The 12,245-nt window shown below is 39.0% G+C and overlaps 1 protein-coding gene across 1 annotated transcript; it reads left to right on the top strand.

Annotated features, from left to right (window-relative positions):
* Positions 1-5,105: 5,105 nt before the first annotated feature.
* On the top strand, positions 5,106-11,737 carry pofut1 (protein O-fucosyltransferase 1). The gene is made up of 7 exons (XM_020930052.2): positions 5,106-5,298; positions 7,699-7,820; positions 8,623-8,805; positions 8,886-8,998; positions 9,224-9,416; positions 10,066-10,308; positions 11,145-11,737. The coding sequence occupies exons 1-7, from the start codon at positions 5,121-5,123 to the stop codon at positions 11,325-11,327; spliced, it is 1,215 nt and encodes a 404-aa protein (XP_020785711.1). The 5' UTR covers positions 5,106-5,120; the 3' UTR covers positions 11,328-11,737.
* Positions 11,738-12,245: the final 508 nt, after the last annotated feature.

Raw genomic sequence — 12,245 nt, 5'->3', positions numbered from 1 at the left:
CAATATTATATAATAACAAAGAGCAAAAATATCAGTGGTCATAATACAAGAGACAGGTGTCAAAGGTGACATAATTATATACATTTAAATGTACACGTAAAAATAAAACAGAAAAATAAAATATATATATGATGATTGACAGGACACAGGGTTATGTGTTACATAATGGTGAGTTGTTGTACAGTTGTAGGGAGTATTATCTATTATATAAAGGTGAGTTGTACAGTTGTAGGGAGTATTATCTGTTACATAAGGGTGAGTTGTCGGGAGTATTATGTGTTACATAAAGATGAGTTGTACAGTTGTAGGGAGTATTATCTGTTACATAAGGCTGAGCTCTTGTACAGTTGTAGGGAGTATTATTTTTTTTTTTTTTTTGGTTTTTTGAGTGGGCTTGCATCTCCATAAACCTGACTCTTATGTTGCTCCTGCTTGTTTACATGGAAAAGCTGTTCCTTTGGCAAAAATATTCCATAGTGTGGCATAAAACTTATCCAACTCTATTTCCATGGAATCATGCAGGTGACGTGCCACTTCCAGAAAGTTCCATATGTGGCTTTAGTACAGTTTCAGAAAAGCTGCAGCGGGTTCAGGTGGTGGTGTGGAGATCTTTTTTGTGTAAAGGGATGGATTTGAATGTTGCAGAATGAAACAAAACATGAAAACAGAAGAACAGACTGAAGAAGAAGAAGAGGTGTCAGCAGACATGAGTGAGATGTGGAGAGAACACATTTTCACCTGAAGGAAGTCAACTTTGAATGTCTCTCTTGCTATTTTTGTCTATCCCTCCCTCTCCTTCCTTATACCCCCACACTCTCCCATCTCTCTCTTCAACTCTGTCACTCTTTTCCTCTCCTCTTCTTCATCTCTCTCTCCCTCCCCCTGGCCTCCTCCTCCTCTCCTCCCTTCTGTGTGAGTTGTGGCTCTTTTTCTCTCTCTCTTTGTTATCTCCGCTGTCATCTGTGACAAAAGGAGCCCCGGCGGTTGTTTGAGCGGCGCGCTGCAGCTGTCGGAGCCAAAGACGCGACACAAAAGCCGCGTCGGTTTGGACGAGCTCCGCTGCTCCGGAGGATGCGGAGGATTACAGCTCCAGGAGGCGGAGTGCGGCTTCCTCCTCCGCGCAGCCGCAAACACACACCAATATCATCATCATCATCACACAACTCATCTGATCAAGTTTAAGTCGAGTCTATTTAAATACACAAACCTAAACAGGAAAAACACAGGATGAGCAAAAATACTCCACTGTACCACAACAGAGTCAAACCAAACCAACATAAAGTGAACTGAGACAAAATGAACTAAATGTGTTTTGAATATACTGGTATGGAGAAATAAGAATATCTAAAAGTTAAAGGTACTCTCAGACAGTGTTGGGAAGTTTACTCTTAAAATGTATTCCCCTACAGATTACAGATTACAGATTACACACCCCAAAATGTAGTTTGTAACGGAATCCATCAAGTTACTTAAGGTGAGTAACGTAATCTGAATACTTTGGATTACTTGATTTGCTGTTGAAAAGCAAAGATGAGGAAATCTTCACATAAGATGTTTTCTCTGATAAAAGAAAATAAAAAGCCCAGACGTTACTGAACCAAATTAAAAATATTATTGATAGAAGACGAGGAGACACGGTCTATGCATGGCTTAGTCCTGTTAAATCTTGTTTGAGACATAGCTTAAACCTGGTTTTAGTCCTGGTTTAGTCTTGGTTTAGTCCTGGTTTAGTCCAGGCTTAGTCTTGGTTTAGTCTTGGTTTAGATCTAGTTTAGACCTGGTTTAGACCTGGTTTTAGACCAGGTTTAGACCTGGTTTAGTGTCTGGCAATGAGTGGAATTACCAAAAAAAAAAAAAAAAAAAGTGAAAACAGGAAAATACCGGTGTGTAATCCATTTATTTCAACAAAGTAACTGTAATCTAATTACCACTCACTTAAACAGTAACTGTAACTGAATACAGTTACTCATCATTTGTACTCTGATTACATAACTCTGGTACATGTAATCTGTTACTCCCCAACACTGCTCTCAGAGACTGTAGAAAGTGGACTGAGGGAGTTCGCTCCAGTCAAATGAAGCTCATCGAGGCTTGTCGTTATGGGGCAAATTTTAGTCAAGTTAATATTAGGGAACAGAAAATGATTTATGGATAAAATAGGGAAATAAAAAAAAACAGGGTAATGTAGACATTTAAGACAAATCATCATGAGACATTTAAGACAAAATGAACTAAATGTGTTTTGAATATACTGGTATGGAGAAATAGGAACATCTAAAAGTTAAAGGTACTCTCAGAGACTGTAGAAAGTGGACTGACGGAGTTCGATCCAGTCAAATGAAGCTCATCGAGGCTTGACGTTACAGGGGCAAATTTTCATCAAGTTTATATTAGGGAATAGAAAATTATTTAAGGATAAAATAGGGAAATAAAAAAAAAACAGGATCATGTAGAGCGGTTGATAACAACAAACAAATGCAGTTAAAAAGAAATAAGAATATTTTAAGACTAAACCAAAAATGTGTGTGACATCAGCAATCACAGAGAGAGCAGAAATGTTTTTTTCTAAAGAACACCTATTGTTCCAAATCGACATTTTCAGAAGTTTTAATCATGTTATAGCTGTTCCTCCTTCCTATTAACCCTCTGAAGTTATATTTGGAGTTATTCGTGCATGTTTGTGTGATAAGTGTGCACTGCATCTCACTGATCACAGCCTGTTTGCATTGACTCCAGGTGAGACATGAAATAGTCCCCGTGGGTTGCACATGGACAAACCTCTCACTGCTTTCCTTTAGTGCAGACAAGTACTTAAATCCACATCTCCGCTTCAGACAGTAGTGACTGGCGGATTGGCTATATCCATTTACAAGTGTAGTACCATACAGTCATGTCAAACATTATGTCACCTGTATGATTCCATAGAAACAGAAAGTTAAAGTTCAAAGTTTAGTTTATTGTCAATTTCTTCACATGAACTAGACATACAAAGAAATCAAAATTACGTTTCTCTCTATCCCATGCGTGGACAAGACAGAACAAAAATTTAAATAGGCAAGGCAAGGCAAAGCAAGTTTATTTGTACAGCACAATTCATACACAAAGTAATTCAAAGTGCTTTACAGAATAAGAAATACATTAAAATCATAATAAAAACAAATCAAAACATAAATAATCATAAAGATTAAAATTTAAAAAGAGAGACATAAATTAAAGAGAAGAGTGCGGAATGAAAACATTTCATTTATATGCACAGTCAAACAGAAAAGTTTTGAGCCTGGATTTAAACAGCGTCAAAGAAGAGTCTGTCTCACATGTTCAGACTGTTCCAGGTTTTATATATATATATATATATATATATATATATATATATATATATATATATATATATATATATATATATATATATATATATATATATATATATATATATATATTGCGATGTCAACCACCATGGCTCTGCTCTGTTTCTTATCCACCACCACTATGTCTGGTTGGTTCGCCATCACCATTCTGTCAGTCTGTATCTGGAAGTCCCACAGGATCTTGGCTTGGTCATTCTCCACAACCTTTGGAGGTGTTTCCCACCTTGATCCTGGGGTCTCCAGCCCATACTCTGCACAGATGTTTCTGTACACTATGCCCGCAACTTGGTTATGTCGCTCCATGTATGCTTTCCCTGCCAGCATCTTACACCCTGCAGTTATGTGCTGGACTGTCTCAGGAGCCTCTTTGCACAGTCTACACCGTGGCTCTTGTCTGGTGTGGTAGATCTGGGCCTCTATTACTCGAGTGCCCAGTGCCTGCTCCTGAGCAGCCAGGATCAGTGCCTCTGTGCTGTCCTTCAGACCAGCCCTCCAGTTTGTCCTGCCATGATGGTCCCTCCAGCACCTCTTCCTCTGGACCCCACTGTCTGAGACATTCTCTGAGCACCTCATCTGCCGGGGCCTTGTGGTTGACATCGCAATACCAAGCGATGGTAATATCAGGAAAAAGGAACACGAGAAGCTAGAGAAATACCAGGGGCTCAAGGAAGAGCTGGAGAGAGCCTGGAAAGTAAAGGCATCAGTGATGCCTGTGGTGATCGGACACTCGGGGCTGTAACCCCCAAACTGGAAGAGTGGCTTCAACAGATACCGGGAAAAACAATGGACATCTCAGTCCAGAAAAGTGCAGTACTGGGAACAGCAAAGATACTGCGCAGAACTCTCAAGCTCCCAGGCCTCTGGTAGACGACCCGAGCTGAATGAGGGTGAGAGACCAACCACCGTGGAAGGTGAGAAACACATTTTTATTTTTTATTTATTTTTTATATATATATATATATATATATATATATATATATATATATATATATTATATATATATATATATATATATATATATATATATATATATATATATATATATATATATATATATATATATATATATATATAGCAGAAGCGAGCATCCAAGCAAGCCTAGTCCTAATTATTTCAATTACTGTAAATTGAAAAGAAAATCACATAAACTCACATTGCATTTAGTATTTAATTACAAATATATAAATGTGCTTTTATTTTAGTTTATTTTATGGATATAAAGTACTGCAGGGATCACCACCTGCTTCTTTCCATTGATTTTAATGCATGGAAATTTTCACGTTATGGCATTAAAATAATCAATCACAAAAGGTGTATTCAAAGCTTACCCCTTTACCCCTGACAACTCCAGGCAGAGTTACAGTCACATGCCATACTGTGGAACTTTCTAGACAAAGCAATAATCTCTCCATGGAGACAAACATATGGCTGACTTGCCATCAGAAAGGTCACATAGTGCACCTTTAATACACAATAAAGTTTATAATATGAAGCTAGTCACTTTAGGGGAAAATAGCCAGGGATATATTATCTTTGGATCAACAAGGATTTCCCCATTTAAGGAGAAATAAACACAATGAACTTAAATAAACAAAATTTAAACAAATGAACGTGTCTAAAACACTGTGACAAATACTTTAATTCTAATACTCTGCCTACTAATAAAATGATGAAAGTTAAACCTGTGCTCCTGTCTGTCATTACGCACTCCGCTCCAACAGACGGCGACGCACAGCCATATGCGCACAGCCAAAGATGCGCCCCCAAAGCATGCTGGGAGATGTTGGACCCACAATGGCGGACAGTGGACCCGTGTTTCATTCCCTCACACTTAAAATCACAGTTTTATGCAGTATTTTCCACTTTAATTGGACTTTAGTGCGGGGATTAGAATGGGACGAGAGCGGTTACGTGCTGTACTGTCCGTGCATGGGTAAGTCTGATCCCGAATCTTTTTATTTTGCGTTTTTGTGAGTGGTAATGAAACAGTTCTCTCCTAAATGTAACTGAACTCATTTGTATATAAAGCGCGTGCGTTTTTAAACGTGCATATGCTGCAGTGTGCATGTGGATTTGCGTTTTACACTTTATGGTGAGATCTTAAAATGAGTCATTGGACCAAGTTGAAGTTTTGCGTGAGTTTAGAAAAGTTATTTCTATAATAATATAACGCTTTAGGTGCATTATAACCTACTTATTATTAACAAATGTTTATAAAAAAGACTGTAAAGTTCTTGTAGTAGTGATCAGGTCAATTGAACACACGTTAAAGCTGCACCATGTAGTTTTTCAAGAGTTCTGCCACCTGCTTGTTTCCATGGAGATGTTTTTGCCTGTAATGTTTCACAGTCTTTTCTACTACTTCTTTATCTCAGGTAGAGCACGTAATGCTATCAGGCCAAGTGACGGGTCAGATCTGTGGAGAGGCGACCCTGTTCACTGTTAGAATGCTTTTTCTAAGAGATTTTGAGCAGTCAAACATCTGTAGTGAATAAATAGAAAAGATTAAAGCTGTACTGTAATTCTGTGAAACACAGAGTGCAAAGACATAATCTCTCCGTGGAGATGATCATATGGTGGTGAACCCTCAAGCAGAAAAGTCACATAAGACTGAAGTCACTAGATCAAGTTTGAACAGGTCAATAAGTGTTTTGCTCCTTGTTGTTTTGCGATGTGTCCTCGATTATAAAACCTACAAACACACGCAGAGTCACTAGGGGTGTGCAGATTATATCAAAATATCTATATATCCTGTTGTTTAATGTGATGACACAGTATCGATATTGTAGACGAATGTATTGATTATGCAACACATTTGACATATTTGTTGTAGAAGTTTTCAGCTTGTCCAAGAAAGGGTGGAAGTAAAAGGCTGGAGACCAACTGCACGTCTTGAGCAGGAGAAGTTTATTTTATTTATTTTATAATACTGGCCGGGGGGACTTGAAAAACTACATAGTGTGATTTCAAAAGTGAACATAGAATGATTTTTGAGTGTTCAAGCCCCTTGACTCTGCTTCCAAAGGAGGAGGGTTATAAAGCAAGTGTGGTGAGACTATGAAGGCCAGAAGACAGCAGTTGGACAGAAATATGCCACAATTTAGATAATGGTATGCCAATGGTATGCCAAGGGAAGATCATTTCGTAAATATGGCTTATTGTGAGTCAGTGTTAAACTGAGATGTACATGAAAGATAAATGACTTAAATTCTATTACAATATTCACTGTTTTGATGATTAAAATGTTTGAGTTTCATATGAACTTTGCACAAGAAGTGGTTTAACAAAGACTTTTAGTATCACAGCCATGATTTAGCCACTATTTTTTATTGAACTGCATTGAATTGATTTGAAATATATTGTGTCGAACTGAAAGTGGACTGTATCAAGATATCGTATTGTAGCCTGTGTATCAAGGTATGTATCGTATTGTCAACGGCGGCATCTTAATGATCCCCAGCCCTAAAAGTCCCATACACTGACATGAGCTGCCCAAGAAGATCACTTGTGTTGGCTGTTGTGTAGACCATTGATACAGACCTGTCAGTTACTAATCTGATGTGTGAAATAGTGTTACAAAGTGCTCTAGTTGAAATATGAATATACTTTCCAAAAAACATTACTTATTGGTGTCCCCAAAATAAAGCCCCCCATCAATGAATGATAAGTCAATAAAGAAATGATGATGATACAGATGTAGGGAGTATTATATGTTACATAAGTGTGAGTTGTTGTGCAGTTGTAGGGAGTATTATCTGTTTCAATAGAGAGTTGTTGTACAGTTGTAGGGACTATTACCTGTTACACAAGAGTGGACTGTTGTACAGTTGTAGGGAGTATTATCTGTTACATAAGGCTGAGTTGTTGTACAGTTGTAGGGAGTATTATCTGTTACATAAGGCTGAGTTCTTGTACAGTTGTAGGGAGTATTATCTGTTACATAAAGGTAAGTTGTGAGGCAGTTGTAGGGAGTATTATCTCTTACATAAGCGTGAGTTGTGGTACAGTTGTAGGGAGTATTATACCTGTAGTCCTATTATACTTGTCTCCATTCACGCAATATGATTTGTATCCGGATACAGGGTGTGTTAACTTAATGCTGTTTGAAAATATCACAGTACAAATCTCTGCATTGAATTGATGCTGCCAAGAAGTTTGTATATAGAATGTGATTTTCCACATTAAATGGTACTTTCTTTTCTATTCCCATGTGTGTTATATGTGTGTAATCCTCAGTGGTGCAGTAGGTGGTCCGTGTGTATATACTAGTCTATGTGCTCTTACACTTGTTACGTACCTGTTTAACACCGTCTCTGTGGTGTATTCTCCTCAGGTCGCTTTGGGAACCAGGCAGACCACTTCCTCGGCTCTCTGGCTTTTGCCAAAATGTTGAACCGAACTTTAGCTGTTCCTCCGTGGATCGTCTACCGCCACCACACGCCTCCCTACACCAACGTGAGTGTTTGAGCTGTTGTGAACAGTACACAGCTTCTGTTATAGCCAGTGAAGGTGAATATTTACTTTAAAACCTACTGAAACATAACATAGAGATGGAAAAGGGGTTGGCCATATTGATGATTTTTTTTTTAGATAATAATTTTTAATCCATCATGAATGTGGTAAAACTTGACTGAAATTGCCTGAAATGGCCCTGTGTGTCCCTGTAGGGTTCAGTATTATTATTTTTAATTATACAATTTGGAAATATTTCCACTTTCCTTTTAACATAAAAACAGTCTAATTTGTTCCTCCAAAGTCTTCTGTCTGCTCCAAACCAGACCATCTCTGCATTAAAGGCCCTGTACCTGATTATTTTTTTCCCCTATGCTTTTAAAAAAAATATATATATATAATTTTTTCCCATATGTTTGAGTAAAATGTGTCTTGCCCATTAAGGGTGTATTGTATAAGCAGCTCTTGAGGTAAAACTAAATCTCCTGTGTGCTGTCTGCATCTAATTATAATGTCTTTCATTGTCAGAGAATCAGGAAGTGTGCATTTGCATGCAAGTTGTTGTTAGCGTTACCATCTGAGTTGTGAAAAGTGCTTATATGGTGAATTATTATCATGGTGAATAATTAAGATGCTTAAAAGGGGGTCATAACTTTGGACCACTGCAAACTTTTTAAAATGAACCGTTTCTGTTTTTCACATTTTTTAGACTGGAAAAATCTGATACAGCAACTTGAAAAGATCAGTCTTAAAATATGATTAATCGCACAGCTTTAACTGAAAGTTTTATTGTGGTACTTTTCAGGTGCATGTTCCTTACAGTGAGTTCTTTCGTCTGGAGGCTCTGTCGGAGTATCACCGCGTCGTCAGTTTGGAGGAGTTTATGCAGAAACTGGCCCCAAAACATTGGCCCCAGGGAAAAAGAAAGGCCTACTGCTACGAGACCGCAGCCCAAAGGAGCAAAGACAAGAAAACCTGCCCCATGAAGGTGTCCGATGCCCTCCCATATTTCTGGGAGTACACATTGAATGCCTCCAAACTCATTTTCACATGTTTTCTTTGTTCCAGGATGGGAATCCTTTCGGTCCGTTCTGGGATCACGTGGGGGTGGAGTTTGATGAATCGGTTTTGTTCGGAGGCATTTCCTTCAGCTCCTATCATCAGCAGCAGTGGATCCACAAGTACGAACCACTTCATTTTTGTATTTCAAACCTTGTATTCCCTCTGGACATTCTGGGCATGTGGGTAATGTCACGCTGTAGTTTTGGAGATTTTAATTCTCCAATAGTGATTCATGGATAAAATCAGGACTAAACCAGAACTGAATCAAGGTCTAGGGTTGGGTGATTTTGACAAAAATGAGTATGTTTAATCAGCACATTGTATTTTTCTTTTTTTTAATCCAGATTCCCTCCCTCCTCTCACCCGGTCCTGGCTCTCCCTGGTGCTCCCGCTCAGTTCCCAGTGTCCCAGGAGCATGTAGGACTGCAGAGATTTGTGGTGTGGTCCCAGAATATGGAGGAGGAGGGAGAGAGGACCATTGAAAAACATCTCAGCAGGCCTTATGTGGGAATCCACCTGAGGATAGGCTCAGACTGGGTAAGAATTGTTTTTGTTGCCTTGTTCAGGGTTTCCCCGGGGCATTAAAAGTATTAAAAGTCATTAAAAGTCATTAAATGGATTCTGTTAAATTAAGGCCTTAAAAAGCATTAATTTAACTTCAGGTATTAAAAAATATTGGCAGTTGTGCCAAAAAATATGTCTCATATTTTATATATAACATTTACTACAATACATTCAAAGAAGTTCATTTTGCTGTCGTACATGTAGCCTAAATGTAGCACGACCTGGAATGTTTACATTTATATGGCATATACTCCGAGCACCACCAGGTGTTTATTCCCACTGGCGGATTAGGGTTAGACAGAGCACCCCGAGCCAGATACGCAGAGCACACGAGGAAAGGTGGGAGACACATCCTAAAGTAGGTGACAGTGATTCAGTGGTGAGAGCGCGGTCCCCTGACCCAAAGATCGGAGGATCAGTTCCCATTCTGAAGCCTTGCCTTAGGTGTGTGTGCGTGAGTGAATGGTGGTGGCCGTTGGTGGTGCAGTCCATCAGTCTGTCCCAGGGCAGCTGTGACTACAGTCATAGGCGTACATGTAGAACACCCCCAGCTTGATGTCACTGCAGAGTATCAATATAGCGGTGTATTTAACATTGTCTCCTCTGTGTTTCCCTCCTGCAGCAGAATGCGTGTAAGCTCCTGGACAGTGGAGACACAGGACCACACTTCATGGCGTCACCTCAGTGTGTGGGTTATGACAGGCAGAGGGCGCTGCCGCTCACTGCCTCCATGTGTCTGCCTCCTCTGAGCGAGATCCGCCGTGCGCTCAAACTGTGGGTGAAGAAAAGCGGAGCACGGTCTATTTACATCGCCACAGACTCAGAGTCACACAGCCGCGACATAGAGAAGACCTTTAAAGGGAAGGTACGGCTCAAACATACGTGATCAATGCAAAAACTCAACTAGGACTGTTTAAAGATGCACTGTCACGTTTTGATAGTTTGTCTCCACGGAGATGTTTTTGCTTTGCCTGAAATAGGAATGAATACTGGTACTTGGCTTCTGATGCCATCAATATTCCCTGGGAATGTGAAGCTAACTGGAAGCACTGCTCTGTTAGAGTTTAATCTATGCTTTGTTTTAACTTAATCTGACAATAAAGAGCTGACTTAGTTGGAACTACAGCAGGTGAACTGATTTGTGCTGTTAAACATGTCTCTCTCATATAGCCAGTAGCCAAACATTCATTTGAAAAACACCTAAACAGGACCATGAACACTCGTACTGATACTGTCAAAATGTTTTCAGATTGTCTGAAAATGAAATAAAAATACAATATGGATTCAAAAAGCCTGTGATCAATAGGACAGTCATTCATAGTACTTTATTAGCAACATACTTTTACTCCTTCTTGAGTATTTTTTTTATTGAACAGTACTCTTACTTGAATAAAAGCTGTGGTTCCCACTGTGAGTGAGTCTAAAATGATAAAAACCTCTTCAGATATTATTTAGTTTGTCTAATTTGTGTCTGTCATTTTGAAAATGTCAGATTTTTTGCTTTAGTTAATGTTTAATCCTTCAAATGACATGAACTTCAAATTATAAAACAGATGTCACGTCCAGACAGTTACTCTTTAAGTTGCTCTTACTTGAGTTCTTGGATCACTACTTTGTACTTCTATTTGAGTAATATTATTTTGAAGTAATGTTTCTCTTACTTGAGTACAATTTCAGCTACTCTCCCCTGTCTCTTCTCAGGTGAAGGTAGTGTCTCTGCAGCCTGATTCGGCTCAGTTGGATTTGTACATTTTGGGTCGTGCGGATCATTTCATTGGGAATTGTGTCTCCTCCTTCACGGCATTCGTAAAGAGACACAGGGACGTCCACGGGCTTCCCTCCTCCTTCTTTGGAATGGACAAACCAGGAAAAGATGAGCTCTGAGCAAAAAGATAAACAAACAAAGGAGAACTGAAAGACATCAACTGAACTCTGCGGGGACCATGTGGAGAGAATTAAAGGAGCTGTACCTGATTTTAACGGTCTTACGTGTCAGAACTAGTTCATTGCAAACAGTCTGCAGTGGTCCAAAGTTATTCCTCACTTACCTTATGTATTCAGAGCAGGACCAGACCAGAACGAAGTTTTGCCATCACAGTAAAAAACAACAACAACCAGCAACCAGCATGTCAACACGCACTTCTTCAAAGTTACTGTAATGATCTTCTGCATAATTCTACTGTGTAAGCAGGTTGCACTGCTTGGCTCACCAGGCCCAAAAACAAACACTACAAAATGTTGCTACTGGAGTAGTTATTTTCATCAATAAAATGAAATTATATTTTTTACATTAATAGCTGTCTGTTTTTAATTGTTTTAAAAAGTGTAAATGTACTAGTTATAGCTTACCAGTACCTGCAATTATTGTGTCCTTGGGCAAGACACATCTTCTACTTTGCTTATGTTTGCTTTATGATTTTCCCTGTATCTCTGCTTGTTAGTTAAAACAAATATAGCTTAGTAGTAAAAGTATTACTACTAGTCAAAAAGTGGGATGCCCCGGTTTGTGGTTGGTAAAAGTAAAATTGTGAAACGAGTGCGTAATGAGGGAAAACTGTTCTGCACTCGGCCCGTTCACAACTAACATATGAGTCAGTATAGTCACATTTTCTGTGTTTTGGCCATTTTTAAGCAGCCTTTCTGTATTTCACATAAGCAGATGTCAATTTATGCCTCTCTTTACTGTTGGCAAGGATCAAACTGGTCAAAAATAGGGACACCTGTGACATTTTTTGTATAAAACTGGGACAAATCACTGGTTTTGGATAAATCTGTTGGGACGGGACACAGGGCTCAAAACTG

The sequence above is a fragment of the Boleophthalmus pectinirostris genome, unplaced genomic scaffold (genome assembly GCF_026225935.1).
Source record: "Boleophthalmus pectinirostris isolate CB_2022bp ecotype Guang Dong unplaced genomic scaffold, ASM2622593v1 HiC_scaffold_2823, whole genome shotgun sequence".
In the NCBI taxonomy this organism is placed as follows: domain Eukaryota; kingdom Metazoa; phylum Chordata; class Actinopteri; order Gobiiformes; family Gobiidae; genus Boleophthalmus; species Boleophthalmus pectinirostris.
This window is presented reverse-complemented; position numbering and strand designations above follow the sequence as displayed.

What these genes read in the sequence shown, in the direction of transcription:
- pofut1 (XM_020930052.2), top strand. Translation starts at nt 5,121, where the DNA reads ATGCGCCCCCAAAGCATGCTGGGAGATGTTGGACCCACAATGGCGGAC. An exon ending in ACACGCCTCCCTACACCAAC is followed by an intron (nt 7,821 to 8,622) that starts GTGAGTGTTTGA and finishes GGTACTTTTCAG; the next exon opens with GTGCATGTTCCTTACAGTGA. An exon ending in AGAAAACCTGCCCCATGAAG is followed by an intron (nt 8,806 to 8,885) that starts GTGTCCGATGCC and finishes TCTTTGTTCCAG; the next exon opens with GATGGGAATCCTTTCGGTCC.